We start from the raw sequence: 19,050 nt of genomic DNA, 5'->3' as shown, positions 1-19,050 counted from the left end.
TTACGGTGAGAGAGGTGAAATAAAGCAACCCCAAAGCATAAAAAAATATCTTGTTTCAGATCAAAAGGGCAACAGAAAACTACAAACCTTCTTACCTCCCTAGTGACGGAGGGTTGTTTTATTTACATAAAACAATCCTACAGCAATGAATACACATGAGACACTTGTGCATAAAGTTTTATTTTTGTTGAAAATAAGTGTTTCTGACATCAAACCACTAACATATCTGATGTGACCTAGACAGACAAGCTACACACTGACACTTCTGCTTCCCTTATATACGTATCATAACATCTGCATCATCCGTAGTGTGAAAAGACAAGTACCCGAACGTTTCAACTACACGTTTGACTGACTGATACTGCCTCTTTGGACGAGACTGATTGTACTCAGTGTCAGTGTGACAGCACAGCTTCATGCACACGTCATCCACAGTAGGTCAGCATTTAGGATCTTCTGCACGAGCTTCCCCCAAAGGTGCGGTTCTCTTTTTAAAGACATTCTTGCATCTTTTCATTCATTCTTGGTTAGGTTAGGCGGGTCCTGCTGTGAAATGAACTCGTCACAGTGGTGTTACTTATCTTTTAAATTGGTGAAAGGTCTTGCACTGTCTGATATGTCCTGAAAGTGCAAAAAAGACTAACGCAAAAGGAGGAAGAGAGGTCAGTAGAAACTACTGAGCACACTGCCATAACTGCTTTAACCTATGGCTGCTTTCCCAAATAGCATTTAGCACTACAATCCTCTTTGTTGATGGCTTTGGCACCGCGGTGCTTCAGGGAAACCCCAGAATTTCACTCCAAATGAATCAACCAGACGCTGATGGAGATGCTGGAGGTTGAGTGTTGCTTTGTTGTTCAAGTGAAAATCCAGTTTTCGTCTGAGAGGCAATGAATGCTTGAATCGAACTCACCCCAAACTGCTTCAGAGAGCATTTTCCAACATTGTCCCACAATGCATTTCAAGAGCAAAGGCTGACACTCATAGAAATATCGGATATTTCCTCCAGCTCTCCATTTAAACCATCTAACATGAATACATTTGCACGCTAATGACTACTCTTGCCCTCCCCATCCACCGCCCCTCCTTCAGGCTGCTACTGAATGCTACAGGCAGGGCAGCAGGTCTCCCTCCGGTCGGGCAGAGGGCAGAAGTCCATCTGCCTGACGATCTCGGCGAACAGCTCGTCCACCATCGTCTTGCTTTTGGCCGACGTCTCCATGAAGGGGCAGCCCCAGTCCTCGGCCAGCGCCTGGCCCTCGCTGGGGGACACTTCCCTCTCGTCCTCCAGGTCCACCTTGTTACCCACCAGCACCACCGGCACCTGCTGGTACCTGCAGAGGAGACAAAGATGGCGACTCGTTTTATTTTGTGACACTTTATGGAGAAAAAGCTGGGAAGAAGTGGCTTTACAAAGCTGTAGGGGAATGTTGTAAAATTGGCAGTGTAATTACAGATTTCTTCTGTTTTTGGCTGACGAATTATAGAATTAGTTACGGAATGCTTCTTGTCAAACTTACATGTTTAAGTCGTGTAAAGAAATTTGAATACAACAAAAGAGTTTTTAACAGCATTCTGACGAAATTTCTGACCCACTCTTCTTTGCAGAATTGTTTTAATTCAGCCTCGTTGGAGGGTCTTCAAGCCTGAGTAGTTTATTTAAGAGCATGTCACAGCATCACAGCAAGATTTAAGTCTAGACTTTGACTAGGCCATTCCAAAACCTTCCCTTTTTGCAACATACAGAGGTGAATTTGTAACTTTTTAAAATTGTTTTTATCAAAGAGCTTTGATTATGATTAAATACTTTAAATAAGTAATACCTTCAATCTCTTTAATTAGCTAAATGTGCGATTAAATCTTTCCTAGAGCAGATAATTGGAATCGATTCATCCTCCAGTCTTAATTTTCATAAATTATTAGACTGAGTGAGATGGATAATCTACATATATCAATATAGTTTAACATATCAGCAGCTTTGCTGGCCTACATGCTGCTTCTGCACAACGTTGAAACAACAAGCCTGTTGAATAATGAACACCAGAGCTCCATGCAGCTTCAGTCCCCCAGTCGGCTCCCCTGCCGTCTAATAACAGTGGGAGGCTGCAAATGAATATCTGTCAGGATAAATAACAGCTGTTTCGGGTGGAAAACACTGCTGCTTTATTTATTTCTGCGTGTATTACATAACGTTCGTCCACTTCCTGTTTAAAATAAAAAAAATAAAACTCTCCAAACAGCGCCGGGAAAGTTTCAGAGGATCAAAAAGCTTCAGTGGCTGACGATCTCTCTCAGATATCAATACAAGCTGAACAGAGTAATGGAATAAGTTGCTGAATAATTGAATAAAGCTAATGTGCTGCTCTAAAATGGGGTGACATGAACATTAGCTTTCGAAGAAACCATTTTCCGTCCGTGAACATATGATATACATTAACAGTTCGTTTTACAAGAGGAAGGAGGAGACGGAACAGAATATGAAGATCTAGTTCTGTGGTTTTGTTTGTCTCCAAACGTCGTTGGACAGGGATTGAAGTCTGGTAAAAAAAAGTTTAAAATCAAATCGGTTTTTGTCTTTTTTTTTTTAATGTAATGTTTGGAAGTTATCCAATCAACTTGGGTTTAACTGTCCCACATCATTACACCCCCGACTCTGTGCTTTAGCATAAAGTCATCCAGCTGAAGGTATCGCCGTCATCCCGATTTTATGACGTTGTTATGTCGATGTTATGATGTAAGCAGCATCTTTAAATCCTGTAAGGAACCTTAACAATTTGACTTGAGGGTTTGATTCAGTATCAGCACAAAACTGAAACAGGAAGGGAGGAAACAAGGAAACAAGGAAGAAAAAAAATAAAGACAAGAAAAGAAGGAATGAAGGAGAGAAGGACACAAGGTCAGAAGAGAGGTAGGATAAACAGTGGGAAGGAAGAAAGGAGAGAAGGAAGGAAGAAAATTATCTAAGGATGTAAGGATTCAAGAAAGAAAAGACGGACACAGGCAAGGAAGGAAGAAAAGGAGGAAACAAAAGAAAAAGTGTAGCAGGAAGGAAGGAAGAAAAGGAGGAAACAAAAGAAAAAGTGTAGCAGGAAGGAAGGAAGAAAAGGAGGAAACAAAAGAAAAAGTGTAGCAGGAAGGAAGGAAGAAAAGGAGGAAACAAAAGAAAAAGTGTAGCAGGAAGGAAGGAAGAAAATAAGGATGGAAAGAAAGAACTTCAAGCTCAATCCTAAAGTTGGATCTTCCAGATCATTATCCATCTTCATCAGGCTCAGAAATTCAGTTTCATTTCTTCAACAAATTCAACTAATGTGTTTCAAAACGGCTCACAAATTATGTTTGAATTATGATTTGAATAAATTCTGGAGAGTTTTACCTCTCCAGAGGGTCTCAGAGCCTTTATACTAATATACTTGTTTAATACACTACAAGAAACTCTATTCATGAAATTTAATTTCAAACCCACACCCTGCATGTTTCTCTTCTCAAATAACAGCAGAATGTCAATTACAGTAGCTATATTTTCTCACAACAGGTAATGGCACACACCAGCTAATAGCTTCCACCATCAATCACTTCTAAGTGCTTTCAAGCCTGGCTTATTGATCCGCTGGCGCTATTGAGAAATTCGGCTCTTATCTACAAATTGGTGGCCTGTTGCCACGGCGCTCTGCTGGGAAAAGAGCTGAGGTGTGGAAAAGAGCTGGCAAACATCTCACTGGCCCAAACAGGGGCGGCGAGCCGGAGGAAATGAGTTTGTAGGACACACAAGGCGGCGGCGGCGGCGCCCCGCAAATGTTAAAGCTGCAGGCGACGCCGAGCGCTTTCCACAAGGATTCCACGCGAAAAAACAGCAACCGGCTGGAAAAAGTGCATCAGTCGAGGCTTGAACGCCAAAGACTTCCCTGGAGCTTGACATTTACCCCTGCTGTCCGGCGCGCACACACACACACACACACACAGGCAGCAGCTGACCTCAGCAGGGCAAGCATCTCGCGTCGGCCTGTTTGCTTGGAAAGCCCAAGTCTAGAGGGCGTGAGGTGTGAACATAGAGAGCAACATTCAGACAAATGCAAACTGACAGGCTTGCAGGAGAAACTCTATATATAACTACAAAGACACAGGGAGAGCCGGTTTCTCCTGGCCCGGGCGGGGCGGGGGGGCAAAGTAGGAGGGGGTTGTATTGGGATTGTTTGTTGTAGTACCCTAGCTCCTGCTTCTTCCTCAACAGATGATGCGAAGCTGCCTAACGCAGCATGAAGAAGCCCCGTACCGCAGGGATCGGCGCTCTACTGCTCCGCGTCATGTATTATTGAATAATACATCATTCGGTTCTCGGGATTAAGCACCGGAGTCCATCACGGTTTCCAAAATTACACTGGCCAATATGTCGATCCAGAGCACAGCTGAGCGTTAAGATGTGAATATCTGAAACGAAAATGGAAGAGGAGATTTGAAGAGAAAATGCTTATTTGGAATACGATCCCTTGAGTTTAGAGAAAATGACAAAAGGAACCAGATGAACTCTTCACAAAGACTAATCAACACAAGCGAGCTGAACTCAAAGTCAAAGAAACTACAAACCTGGGAGAAAAGAGCAACGCCGATCTAAGAAAACGAAGTCCATGTGCGCAAAGGACAAAACACAACAATAAACCAAGAAGTAAACACAAAAGGAATTATAACCATTCAAATAATTAATGCACAGTTCCAGCTGAAGTCTCTTTACCATGTTTATGTTTGTAATGGTAGGACAGAAAAGATTTCGCTACCAGTGTGAATCTATTTTTCTTAACATTTTCCTACTAAACAAATTAAGTCAAATAATATAAAAATAAAGAAGTAAAAATGCCACCACGTGAAGCTTTATTTAAAATTGCTTGCAAACAAAACTGAAATCGACAGAGTCCAGTTTTTTTGCTGCCCTCGAGTGGTCAAAAAGAGGCATTTAAATGTCGGGGGGCGATGCAGCTCAATTAGAATATGCTTGGCTGAAACTCCTGGAGGTATGAATATGGGAGGGAGAGAAGCTAAATAGAATAAAAGAAAAACCGACAGCAGGAGGTGAGCTACAGAATCACATGTCGCGATAAATCATTTTCAGAACAATACTAAATGTTTTCAGCTTAGTTTCCTGCAGCTCTCATCCTCTGTAGCTCAGATTCAGAACCGTCTCTGGTTTAAGAAGCTGCATCCTCACCATCCGCGAGGAATGTGAAACTTTAACAAGCTACACGAAAACGGCTTACTGCCATGTACTCTGCAGGGTGTTATTTCAGCTGCTAGATGGAAAAATACAAACATGCAACGCTCCAACACACACCAAATGCATCTTTATAACTAATAAAAAAAAAAAACGTTGGCTCTAGTTTTTCCATTTATCCCCCCCTGGCTGCATCACGTTTATTGGGCTACCTGCTGTGCTAAATATCTGCAGTGACTTCACTAACTCATTTTCACAAGCCCCCACAGAAGGGGGGCAAAAACACACGCAAACAGCAAATAAACAGTCAGACATCTTCAACGCGAGGCCCCGCAGCCATCTCCGCTCTCTCCGCATCTGTTCTTAATTCATTGTCGGCGGAGTTATGGTGTGCAACAACGCCGCCTTGTATCTGAACAATGGCAGCCTCTGTAGCACCAACTCTGCGTCAACTCCCAAAGGGTGTTACTGCCGGAGAACAAAGCTTCTGTGGCACCCATCCTGCAGCGCGCGAGAGGCATGAAGGAGAAATCAGGGAGAATAAATAACAGACTGTGAATATTCCTGAAATAAACCAAGAAAACTCACTTTGAAGCATTTCGACTCATTCAGGTCATCTGTACATCTGTTGGTAATTGGGGAGCATTACCAACTCCCCAATTGCTTGAGTCACTCAGAATACTCTTAGGCACAATATGGTTTTCAAATTCATCATGCTGACTGAAAAAAAAACTACAAAATGTTATTTTCATCCTCTGAATCCAGATAAAATCAAAACATTTCTTTAAAATGTAACTCTGTAATCACCCACAGACCCCTGAATATCTCCTTTCTCTCACCCTAACCAATGTCAAATTATTTTCTTTGAACTGACCTTTATAATATTGCGAGAATGAAACTACAACTTGAATGGGTCCCAGGCGCTATGGATGTTCACTGTTTCCACTCATTTGGCATCTGGGAGTACAGTCTCTGTTTTCCAGCTCCCTAGTGGCGACTAGTGGTGATAGTCATCTAAATGTAGGAAATTGGAGATAGACATCAAAGCATGTTTGTAGCCCTGAGGGGTTACAAGATAAGTTGAAGAGGTTGTAATATAATTAACAAGGAGGGGGCTTTGTTTTTGTTATTTAGTCACGAGCGTTAGACCACCACAGGCATTTTGGGTCCTTGTTTTTCCTATCCTGAATTAGAACAACACAAAAACTACCTTCAGCTTCCAAAGACGTGTGAAATGACGAGCTGGGTTAAAAGACTTCAGCAAACATGCTGCAGTAAATACATTAAATCCAATGAGTGCTAAGAGGTGGCTGCTTAAACAACTCTCTCTGCCCTGATTGCAAACACTAAAAGCCTCTGGTCAAGAAAATTGCTTCGTACCTACACCAAAGTGCCCTCCGGGACCACAGTTTTAGCCTCTCCACCCTATTCCCACTCAGCGTAGCGTGACGCTCACCTCCTGCTATTAGACACAGCATCAGTGCAGCGTGAAAACGCGGCTCTAGTGCTTTGAACACGCTCTCTCCTGGTGGGGCGAGGGACAGTAAAACCTCAACATGCCAAGGAGGCGATTGGCTTGCTGGGAAGGCCACACCCGGTTGTTGTTTTCACACAAAACGTCCTCCATAAAGTCTTTAGATCAGATGCTGTGCTTGTGCACCGCAGGAGTCTGCAGGATCCTACCTTTTCCTGCCCATGTTTGCCTCTGCATAAGCTTTCTCGTTCATGTGGCTCCCTAATGGAGGCCTGATGTCTTCTTGGCTTTCACACAACACAATCCCATTAAGTTCTAGTGAGTGGGCACGCATCTCTGTGTGGTGTTTGTTGTTACTGCTGCTGGCTCAGCAACAAGTTTGGAGGGAGGGGAGATAGCTAATGGAGACCAGGAGCTAACATTGTTGTGTGAACATAGTCGTGCATGTGGCGATCATAAAACACAGATGAGACGGTGGAACGATTCATGTGCCTCGAATTGCTATAGACTCAAAAATAACTGTCTTTACTGTGAATAATTGTGAAGTTTTTACCAATAAAATCCCAAAAGTCAGAGCTGGATTGAAATACATACATATATTATATATATTATATATATATATTAGGGCTGTAGCTAAAATTTTTGTAATCGACTATTCTATCAAGATTAATCGGATAAAAAAAGAAGTCATTTCTGCTGATTTTTCATTTAACCACTTAAGCTTATTTTATACAATATTAGAAATACACTAAAGTATGCAAATACACAAATATTTCCGCACCTTTTCTAAACAAGAACGTAAACATTCAGATAACTTAGCGTTCTTTTAGTGAAAGCTTGACCATTTGTGGCAAAGGATGCATCTGCAGCTAAAAAAAAAAAAAGTTTCTAACATCAACATGTGAAAAACTCAGGCATTTCTGCTTCATCTAACATCAACGTCAGCGTAGAATTAATCTGTTGACAATCTATTTGGACGAACAGATTAATAATTGGATTGCAAAAGGTGCTTAGTTAGAGTTTTTTTTTTCTTTTTTCTTTTTATTTTACAGGATTTGAACCAGGTGAAGCCAAAACCTCCACTTGAGGAGTTCTGGAGAACATAATTACAAAGACTTGTTTTCAATTTTAATTGCAATATATATATCTATATATCTATATAGATATATCTATATAGATATATATAGATATATATCTACATAGATATATATCTATATATATATAGATATATATCTATATATATATAGATATATATATATATATATAGTACAGTTTTGGTTAAATTACTGCTCTGAATATATTGTTCTATTATCAAGTGGCCTTTTTTGAGTCTATACCCTCTAGTTAACGATTAATCGATTACTAAATTAGTTGACAATCATTTCAATCACTCGATTAATCATGATTAATTGTTTTAGCTGTGTTTAGATGTGAAAGTGTTTGGGACATTAGTAGTTTTCCGAGTCTAATTGCACCTTTTCCTCATCCCAGATTCTGCAGCACAGAGTGAAACACAGGTAGGAACCTGGTGGCTCTGTTTAGGGTGGCAGCTGACTGGATGCTGCTGTGCTCCATCGTTATATTATTCATGTCCGTGGAGTTCCCTCATGCACTCGCCTCTGCTGTGCGTCGTCATCCTGCTTCCACTCAGGTTCATCCGGTTCACTCCAGGAGCCGAGCTGAACCTCTGGAAACGGGAACGTTGCGCCACATTTTTAGTCAAATTCCAGCGGCGTTGCGTCTTGACGTCAAACCAAACGGCGTACAAACCAAATCATCTGTTCAACACATTTCGAGAGAGGAGCCATAAATTAAAAAAGGCTCAGCGCCAAGAATTTACAACTAGATCACTGCTGAAAAAAAGGGAATGGATTGTGGATTTTTTTAAAAAAAACTTTCTCGGAGATGACCTCAGTGGACAGACTGAGTCATTGTCCGAGCTGATCAAAGCTGTTCTGAGTTAAATCAAGTGTGCAAGACGCAGGAGAAGAAGCTGGGACACTTCGGATGGTTGTTGTGAGACAGGTGAGCTGCAGCTGGGCTCTTTTGGGGAAACCAGTTGAAGTTTTCCCATGGAACAAGAAGAGAGGGAAGATGAAAGGGTGGGTCTTGGTTTTATCCGGGAACTAAAGGGTTCTAAGTATTTTTCTGATGTTGTGATTTTTCTTTGCTGGTGCATTTAAAGCACATAAAACTAATTGTATTAATTCTACTACACACATCAGTTGTAGTGTTTTTGTATAAATAGCTTGTGTTGCCTCACACTCAACCAAAAACACAGCCACTTTTCACAACACAACTTACTAAAAACAGCACTGATCTCACATTGACTGACTTAAACAGAACATTTTCACACGTCTCACTTTAAAAGGGTGCCGAGAAAGACGCTATCTTTTTGTTTTCCAGAATACACACTTTATAAATCCATCACTGGATATTTCATTGTTTGTAAATGAAATAATTCGTAAATGATTATTTCATTTACGAACAATCCAGTTGACATCTGACTGGTCATAAGTATCTAAAATTTTAAACAGTTCAAAGCAAAACCATCCATTCAGCGAGATACAAATTATATCATATGTCGTTAAAGGTACTTAATAAAATATATAAATAAATGAATTGAATTTTTACCCCAAGCTCCTTGTGGCGTCCCCCTAGGCCGTGCCGCCCTGGGCAGTCAGCCATTTCGCCTTCATCCATCATCAAGTACATATTTTATATCAACTTTACGGAATGCATGAAGCTGGACAGGGTCTCACCTCTTGACCCTGATGATCTGGTCCCTCATGGGCTTGATGTCCTGAAAACTTTGCTGGTTCACCAGACTGTAGACCAGGATGAAGCCCTGGCCGTTTCTGATGTAAAGGTCCCTCATGGAGGCGAACTGCTCGGTCCCCGCCGTGTCCAGGATCTCCAGCACCGACGGAGAAGAGTCCACCTCGATCTCCTTCCTGTAGAAATCTTCAATGGTCGGGTCGTACTTCTCTATGAACGTCCCGGTGACGAACTGGACCGTCAGCGCGGACTTGCCCACCCCGCCGCTGCCCAGCACCACCACCTTGTACTCCCGCATCGCCTACCGCTCCTCTGGAGTCAAACCCGGCGTGCAGAGGAGAAAGAAGAAACGCATCCCCTCGCACAGGAGCCTGCAGCCAGCCTCCGGAAGACGAGATGCTCCCACAGCTACACAGGAATGGATGCTGGAGCAGCCTCTCTACTGAGATATTCCCACGCTACCTCGAAGGGACACCGTTCCAGAGGCATCCATAATGCAATAAGGCGGCGGTGGGGTAAAAATAAGAGCGACTATTATTAGAAACATCTAGACGGCTCATTTTTTTTAATGCGCCGACAAAGCAGAGAGCCAGTGCTACATTTCCCTGCACCGCGGAGTTAAAGGCAACGAGCAGATGTAGCCTTAAGGAGACACTGGAGCTGGGAATCCACGCCTCTGGAGTCGGCGCATCCTCTGGATGCGACCATTTCCTGGAAGATATGGAGGGCGATTAGTGCCACTGTTTAGCAGGGAGGGAGGAGGGGCATTTCTGAAATAACGCCACATATTTGATTTATACCATAAAAATATACATTAACAACCGCGATCTTTTTAATTTAATTACTGAGCATATTTGTTTTTATTATTGTTTATGAAGCTGTTGCTATGTGGTGACGGTATGATATGAGACAGATAATCTTCTCCCAGTGCTAACTAGAAGCAACCAGTCAGAGCCAGGAGGCAGGACTTAGTGCTGTCAGTCACAATCTCTTGTGGCGCTGCTCACCCCCCTCCAGATTCTGTTGTGAATGCTCAGTCTAGTTAGCATACCCATCGATGAACGGTTTCCCGGTAATGGTAAGTCGTTTCTCCACCATTAGTACATTTAGCAGCTACATGAGGTTTATTGACAGCGCTAAGACCCGCCTCCTGGCTCTGATTGATCGTTTTTGGTCAGATTTTATCAGATGGCAATAGTAGCTCAGGCAGTAGATGATTTCGGTCTTCCTTACCTTAACCATGTCTCTGAGCGCTGAACGCCTTGTACTTCTTGGTGCTCCAGGCGGGTTGCAGCATGAGAGGAGAACAAGTTCCTGGTGTCTTCTCTTTTGATTTCTCTCAAGTCCTCAACACATTTCTTGGAACCCTGTTGACTCTTTGCGACAGAACATTAGATACAGAGCACATTAGTGGAAATTGTCTGACTGGGTCAAGAAATATCTAGAAATAGTAGCTCAAGGGAAACTTCTGTAAAATCTCAGCAAATTTCGATGCCTTTAACGACAGAGTGAAAGTGACAATTAGTCTTATTATTACGCTCCTTTATTTTAGTTGCAACTTGAATTATTTTTTTTTTAATATTGGAGTTTATTTAAGGAGAATAATTTGAAGGTAGTTCAGAATTTTTGTGGTTACTGTTGAGGTAAACAAAAAGTTCTGCAAATGTATAAAACACTATTTATCATAACACAAATTAAGTTCATTAGTAAACCCTCATAGAAAATCTCTTTTTGTTTTAATTTTGCTCTACTAAAGTAGCAGGAAATGACCCCAAAATTCTTACTTGTACCAGTCTTTGGCTTCTTCGTGTTTTAAAATATGTCATAAAAACGTAACTGATCAACTCTCAGCCATTCCCAAATCCATGCAGTTCTGAATCCACTCAATGCCCGACGTTTATTTGTTTTTTTTTATGGCAGTGGGAGTTTGAGTCCAACTGTGGCGCTTCAGGGAAAATGGCAGAACAAACAGATTCCAGAGAAAAGACGCCTGAACCCTGCTGGTTTCATATGTTTCTAGTTTTCTTTAAAAACATATTTTTATTAAATGTAGAAATTTAACACACACAGGCCAAAACAAAGATAATTTCATTTTCTTTATTTCTTTCTCTCAATAAATTTTACACTATCTCGCTGGAACCAAAGAAACAACTGACTATATAAACATAAAATAGCACAAAATATATGCAAAAGAATACATTTAAAATGATTACATTAAAACTATGAATCCAATGAGGGTCTTATTGTCAGTTTAACTTTGTAAAGGAGACTGCAACCCTGCGGTCTCTACTGTAGTGCCCTCTGCTGTCATAAGCTGTGAATTACATGCTCAAGCTGTTCCATTGTAAGACAATGGGACCCAACATGGCTACTACGTACTCCGGGAGACCAGTTCGGTTGCAGTGCTCCCAGTTGGCTTCATGGCGCACACATTAAAACCTTTAAGGAAAATTAAACGACCTCGGATATAAAGAATCACAATTGAAAGGAAACTCCGAAGGGATTTGAGAAGTGAGACCGTTCAAGTCGTCTTTAATAAATTTCAGAAGAGCTCTTAAAAACATAAAACCTCAAGCACGATGGACTCAAGATAAGGCAAAGTGTTTGGATAAGCTGAGTCTGCTCAGTTGACCAACTGCTCAGAAAGTGCTTACATTTCTCCTTGTTTTTTCTTCTTCCCCGTTCTCTCTTTTTTAAAACCATCTCATCAACGACAGCAAACGCACGTCGAGAAACCTTTCGCCTCAAAGGGATCCCATACACAAGGTTGCTGCTGCAGGCCGTACAGACATATATGTTGTTTTTTTTTTGTTTCTCTTTAAAAACATTCAGTATGTTATCGTTTAGCAAGTAAAAGAAAAATATTTTCCCATGCAACAATATGTTGAATTAATTACTGATGCCTTTGAAGTCTAAAGGAAGTGAAAAACAAACAAAAAAAGTGCAATCCTAAAATCTACGGATAAATACGCTTCAAATAAAACGTCTCAGTGTGGAACTTAAAGGTCCTTTGTCAGGGGAGGAGTTTTACATCTGAACTTAATTTATAGAATATTTAGTTCTTACATATATATATATTCATATTTATATGTAATCTATATAACATTGATGATTTTAAATCTAGAAGTGTTACAGTCAGTATAGAGGCTGTTATTTGCTAGTGAAAATATCAGGTCACTGTCATATTCTCGTTGAATAAGAAATGTTCATATCTTCTTTACAATCTACCTTGTGTACAGTGTTCTAGCAAAAAAACCCAAAAAACAAAACAAAAAAATCAACTTAACAATGTCATTTACAAAAATACCAAACTTTAGTAACTGCAACATTTGGTTGCCACCGCAACAACTTAATATTGTTATGAAATACTATCATACTAGAGTGAAAAGTACATCTTTTTCAAAATTTTCTTTGCATTTTTTTCCACTTTTTTCGTTGGTAAAACGTCATCTATACAATAAACTTTTTCCTTCCCCCCCCCCTCAGTAACACAAGCAACTCTAGTACTACGCTGTGATCGTTTTCCAAATTTTTTTTTCTTTTCTTTTCTTTTTAACCTCGATGAGAGGGCGAGAAAGATCCAGAAATGTTTCCAGTTCCATCGCAGGGGGGAGAGCTTTTCAAGTCTCCCCCGCCGCAGTGTGACTCCTCATCTGCCGGCTCAACGGAGGGGTTGGCCTTAAAAAAAAAAAAAAAAAAAAAAAAAAAAAAAAAAAGACAACTGACCCGTGCAGAAACGCTGCACAGCTCAATAAATTACATTCATCTCAAAACAGGATAGTTTACAACATCATTTTTGAGTAAAATCTCACCTAGAGTGACGCAAGATAAATTACAACAAAGCAGGACAATTTACCGCCTTTCACAAAAGGGTGTGTAGCAACCGATGAGGTGATAATGACCAGCAGCGCAACAAATACCAATAACGGCCATTTTAAATGTTATGAAAGAGGAATGGAACCAATAATATTAAGTTTGTGGACCATTAATATGACATTTTGCTAATAGCATAATTGGTTCTCACGCTATTAGCAGAGCATTCATTTCTGTAGACACAATTGTTCCCTCTTAGCCACTTTCCATTTTTTAATTCCTGATATTTTTGTCAACGTGACATGGGATTTTCCAAACATAAACAGTTTGAATGAACGTTAAAAATCTCCACCTCACTTCCCCTTAAACCTCAAAAAGTTAAAAGTGACATTCTTAGAATCCTCCACCCAAATTGGTTCAGATTGTTGGCCATCACATAAAAACACCTTATTTCATCTTATGTAAACTGTATCATTAAATAACAGTCTACTTTATTTAAACATTTCTGACACAAAAAACTAATTCCTTATACACATTTTAAAAATTTAAGGGGTTATTTAAAAATGGAATTACATATTCAACCACTAGTTGGCAGCACAACAGATAGAGGGGTCTAAATGGAACCCCTTTGTTATACTTTGTTGTGCTATTGCATAGAAATAAATTATTGCAACACAAAATAGTCTAGTTAAAACCTTCACATTGCCCAAATCATTCCACTCTGCACTGCACAATTTATATTAATATAATTTGAATGTTTTTAATTTAATGAGAAAAATGTAAAAAAAATCGTTGAACACTTTGAAGGTCTGATTGGAGTCAAACTTAGCACTTATTTGATTTTTATAGCGTTTTATTTATTTTTTTCTGTAGGGAACCTTTTAGGTGTCAAGAATCCTACATTGGGAGTTTTTTGGGGGCGTCAATACCTGCATAAACAGGACTGCAATTATCGCAAATATAGCCAATATTTCCCAGTTGCTTTAAAAGCTGCTTATAAAGATTTATGCTGGATGACATAAGGTGTCATGTTAGGTTATTGGCTCAAAAGCTTCACAACAATATTCTATTTAAAATGACCTAAATCAGGTTATTAGCCATTATTACATCATTGTTGCTACGGTGAACATACAGGTCACAATGTGCATGAAAACAAACCGTTTCGATTGTGGATTGTCAGTGTTGATCAAGCACCATGAGATTACATCAGAATTTTTGATCAAATGGAGAAAAACTTCAAGGAAAAAAAAAAAAGCAAACCCAAATGAGATTTTTCTTGTCTTGGCCTTGAAAAACGAACACTTGTTATAGGAGGCGGAGGGTCAAACACACCTTGATAGTAGACACAACACAACTTCTTTAAATAAGTCTGAATACATTTTCTAGAACTGTGAATAGAAACTGTCAAAATAACAGACACTTTACATACATTACACAGTTTACAATACGTTGTTTTCTCACTCACTTTCCTCGTGTAAACTACTGAAACCGATGTAAGAAACGACGGATACACTGTGAAACGTCACCAAACATTCTACAAAGCTAGTTTTGATTTGTCGATCCTTTAAATTCTCTCCTTGCAGTAAAGTCACTTGTGATGTAAGATGAGCCGTTGCCATGGAAGTTGAACCCCCCCCCGCCACCCTCTTCCCGGCAACGCGAAGTGTAATGTCTTTCCCCGAAAAGAGTCCACTTGGATTTAACAGCCGGTGGGTTTTTTTGTGACTCTTAGTGATCCACACCCTGGATGCTTTATGTGTCGTCGATGAGCTTCTTTTAAAACTTTTTTTTTGAGGCACTTCTACAGTTTTCTAAAATGGAAACAGGATTATCGGTGATAGTAGGGTTGGACAGGACAACCGACGGTCACAGATAGCCCTCCAGTTCAAAGTTCAAGTCATCTTTTTGCTTGACGAGTGTCGTCAAATGCACCATTTTCTTTGTTTTTGTTTTTTTTTTTTCAAACTTTTTTTTGTTGTTGTTGTTTTTTATATTTAGATTTAGCACTTAAGTCCCTCACATGTCCCCCGGTTCTAAAAAAAATAAACAAAAAGAAAAAGAAAAAAGAAAAACCTCATTTACCAGACCTGGAGTTGCAAGTCCTCGCTTAAAGTCGCAGTCTGCCGGCAGACCATCAGTTTCCTGACAACGACACACACAACGCACACAGTCGCACGTACACACACAAAAGGCTTGGTATGACTGAAGCTAACCCCTCCAGCTTCTGTCGAGCCCTTGGCGCAGGCCCGAGCCTCGTCAAGCTTCTCCAGTCCGGACTGCATGCGAACAAGCTGAACTCACGGCAAATAAAGGGCGAGCGGGTCGACTCTGCAGCGACGGGGCGATGGCGAAAATAAAAGTGGCAAGAGCGCGTAACGCTCTCGTGGCGAGATGTTTCCGGGCAGAAAATGTTGGCGTCTGGGGCAGGCTATCGTTTGAAACAGCAAAGGGACGTGAAGGTGTGGCTGTCGGGGTGAACGCTGCTCTGAAGTTCTAAAATAAATATCCAAGAGTTGATATTCCACTGTATCTATAGTGTGTCTGTACTATACATAAGAATATTTGTGACTTTTTCATGTTCATATTCTGTTTTCTAGCAATACATACAGTATTTTATATATATATGTGTAGATATATATATATATATATAACATATATGTGTGTATATCTTTTGTTTTCTATGTGCATGTGTGTGTGTTACAGCGGCTCTGCAGTTCTGGTGGTTAAATTGAAGTGTTACACTCTTAGCATGCAGGTTGCTGGACCTCTATGGGAGAGGCAAGGTAGTATTTACAGAGGGGCTGTTTTGGGCTTCCTAGTGCAGCTTCGTGACACTCCGTTTCCCTGGTGACGCTCACTTCAGGATGATCTGCAAGTCAGAGACACAGAAATAACAAAGGAAGAGACTGCTTTAGTTTACATCGAAAAGTTCACGAGCTACAAAAAAATCATATCTGGACAAATATCATGTCATCTTAAGCTACCTGAAGCTCTTTTGTTTTAACTGCTTCCATATCACAGCTCCTATGGTAGATGTAGTAAGTTTTGACAGACAGCAGGCTGTCCTACTCTTATGCCTCAACATAAGAGTAGCTGAGGTATCGTCAATTACAACTTCATTCATTAGATGAAGCAAACTATACATGTGAATAAAATTCTAATAAAATATATTGAAGTTAGTGCAAAATGGGGTGTGAATAGATTTTGAAAGGCTAAAATAACCGACCTGCAACACTTGGGGGCAGGGGGGGGAAACAAAACAAGGGAAGACAGACAAAGATGAAAGAATCTTTGAAGGGGGTAAAGGTAGAGGAGCTGCAGGCTGCAGTCATGTTGGTGTCCCAGGCAGAAAGCCAGTGCAGAACAAAGCCCTGCATGGTTCCTGTTAGTAGACAGCATTCAGCCAGCAAGATGGAAGCCAATGATCCCATCACACACAACATACGGACGGCACAGTGTGTGACGTGAACACTCCACAGCGCAGAAGGAAGCCGTAAAAAAAATAAAAAAATAAAGTAGAAGCAGCATCAAAGTGGTTCAAGACAGTTGGTGGTTTAGTTAATCGTTAAACAATCTCTATATGTAGTAAAAATAGCCCGCCACTAGAAGGTGCTGCACCTCCAGAAAGCTCCTGCAGCAGCAGTGATGTTACCAGGGACACAGCAGTGGTAGCACATGGTTAATATTATGCTCAGACATGGAGGGACATGATTGGCTCCTTCATGTCATGTCACATTAATGGTTCGCCGGTCGTGAGTTGACCAGACTCTGAACCTGCCGCGCTGTCTGCAACTATCTGACGTGTTTGCAGTAGTTATATTCAGCTTCAAATGTTCATTTTTCACAGCATTTAAATTTTTTTTTTTTTACTGGCCTGAATGAGAAGAGGAAGAAACTACCCAGATGTTAAAAGGAGATTCAATCCAGCTGCGTTAGGGCTGTCAGGGAGTGAAAACGAATAAAAACCAGTCCGGTTCTGGATTTGATAAAACCACATGACTGAAAGCGGAGTAAAGAAGGTGAGGACTGTATGCAGCGCAGCTGATGATGAGGAGGATGATGATGTGCGCCCTAACTGCTGGGTGGGAGGCAAACGGAGGCAGACAGAAAAAGGGCTGACGTCACCCTTTTTTCCAGCTCCTTGTCCCACATGCATCTTTAAAGAGTGGCTCTGCTTCCTGCTGCTACTGCTGCTGCATGCCAATTACAGGAAGAGACAGTGACTCACAGGAAGTGCGCGCGCGGCCGGCCTATGAGGAGCAATACGACGCTGGGTAATGGGTCTGTTATTAATGATGATGGAGAAACGGACAACACATTTCTGTTTGTGTTTTTGAAAGCAAAATGTTGGTCTGCTCTCATCAGATGGGATAAAGGCACTGTTGTTAATTATTTGATTGTCAAAGATGGTTTTCTGAAACTCGGACGGTGGGGGGGGCCCCTTAAAATAAAAAGCACCTGGCTGCTGCTGTTTAACATGTGGAGCACGTTGCTGCGTGTCCTCAAAGCACCTCTGCTCGGATTCAGCAGTAAATGACTGCCAGCTGTGTGAGCGAGGCTGGGGCGCTGCCACCGTTCCTGAAATTTCCAGGTTTAAAAATGGGGCTGCACGTGCTTCAGCGGTCGGAGCTGTTCGTCTTTCAGGAGAGCCGACGTTTGATCAGAGGCCATTGTTCAGAAGGCTTCTCTGGTTATATTTTCCGTGAAACTGTTTTTTCATGATTTATGAGAAAACATAAATCATGAGATTTAAGTTTTTTTGTAAGGTTCAGGAAAAACCTGCAAGGTTCAGGTTTCTCCTGAACCTTACATTCAGGAAAAACAAAGAAGAAGTGTAATGAGTTAATCTAAAATTGATTGAGCTTATCTATCGACTGACAATTAATTGAGACGCTCCCATTTAAAAAGAGAAACAGGAACCTCTTAAGTTGCTGAATATTAAAATAAAAGATGAAGAGAATACGTGAAACACTTAATTCCCCTTAAACAGAGACGTATACATACAGAAGTACCGTCTGTTGTGAGTGAGTAATAACTCACTCACAACGTTGTGAGTGAGTTATTACTCACAATATTGAGTAATAACTATTGTGAGTTATTACACTGACAATAGCCCTCAAAATTAACATTATTTATTAGTGTCATATTTTTTTTCCACCATGTTACAATTTTTCTGTTTTGTCCGTCGCTTTTCTATCAGTTCATCCTCGTTTGTAGCACATAAGTAAGCGCAATTAAGGTGAAGGAGTGTGTCGAGTGTTTATATTTCAGAACAGAACCACATAATGTGCAATTTGCAACCCACAACGAACTCTGTTTGTACCATTTCTCATTCCCATTCTCGTATGTCCCCGCCATCTTTGTTTCTGTATCAGCTGCCTCTGCTTAAAGATGACCAGCGGAAGAAGGTCTAAGCGGACATTACTAGTCAATCGATTGGAACTAATTTTAATCTAATAATTCTATTTAATCAAAAGTGGAACCAGACATTTAGATACGATTTATAGAAATATCTTATTTCAACTGTGGCTACTACTAAAAGCGAGCCGCAGGAATGTTTTTGTGCGCGTTCGCTTGAATGTCTGTGTCTGCGTCGCACACAAGCGGTACACATGACGTCCCAGCTGCGGATGGAGAGGCCTTATCGTTTCAGACAACAAGAAAAGTAGAAAATAAAACATGCAAAACAAAACCAGGAAGTGGTGCAACATAACACAAGTACTACTTGCAAATGTGGGAGCTCTGAAGAAGTGCTTTTTATTAGGATCGCGCTGTGGACTTTACC

The 19,050-nt window shown here is 40.8% G+C and overlaps 2 protein-coding genes across 14 annotated transcripts in view; both read right to left on the bottom strand.

The window, feature by feature from the left end:
* Positions 1 to 161: 161 nt before the first annotated feature.
* LOC116716079 (ras-related protein Rap-2a-like) lies at positions 162 to 11,063 on the bottom strand. 2 transcript variants are annotated; one of them, XM_032556858.1, is made up of 3 exons: positions 10,686 to 11,063; positions 9,437 to 10,163; positions 162 to 1,334 (listed from the first exon to the last, which is right to left on the bottom strand). In XM_032556858.1, exons 2-3 carry the CDS (start codon positions 9,748 to 9,750, stop codon positions 1,097 to 1,099), a joined length of 552 nt encoding a protein of 183 aa, XP_032412749.1. In that variant the 5' UTR covers positions 9,751 to 10,163; positions 10,686 to 11,063; the 3' UTR covers positions 162 to 1,096. The 2 variants fall into 2 exon arrangements, with proteins under 2 accessions (XP_032412749.1, XP_032412750.1); XM_032556859.1 differs by lacking the exon at positions 10,686 to 11,063 and having other exon boundaries at positions 9,437 to 10,227.
* A 472-nt stretch (positions 11,064 to 11,535) lies between these two features.
* LOC116716075 (muscleblind-like splicing regulator 2) overlaps positions 11,536 to 19,050 on the bottom strand; it is a 44,712-nt gene continuing 37,197 nt past the window's right edge. For 7 of the 12 annotated variants that reach the window (XM_032556845.1, XM_032556847.1, XM_032556849.1 and 4 more), the window contains one exon: positions 15,997 to 16,134. In XM_032556845.1, the coding sequence (XP_032412736.1) occupies positions 16,120 to 16,134 (15 nt within the window). In that variant the 3' untranslated portion in view covers positions 15,997 to 16,119. Of the gene's footprint in view, positions 16,135 to 19,050 lie in introns of all 12 variants that reach the window. The other 5 variants (XM_032556843.1, XM_032556842.1, XM_032556846.1 and 2 more) reach the window with 1 other exon arrangement.

The sequence above is a fragment of the Xiphophorus hellerii genome, chromosome 24 (assembly GCF_003331165.1).
Source record: "Xiphophorus hellerii strain 12219 chromosome 24, Xiphophorus_hellerii-4.1, whole genome shotgun sequence".
Taxonomy (NCBI): Eukaryota; Metazoa; Chordata; class Actinopteri; order Cyprinodontiformes; family Poeciliidae; genus Xiphophorus; species Xiphophorus hellerii.
The sequence above is the reverse complement of the archived record's forward strand: the minus strand, read 5'-3'. Positions and strand labels throughout refer to the sequence as shown.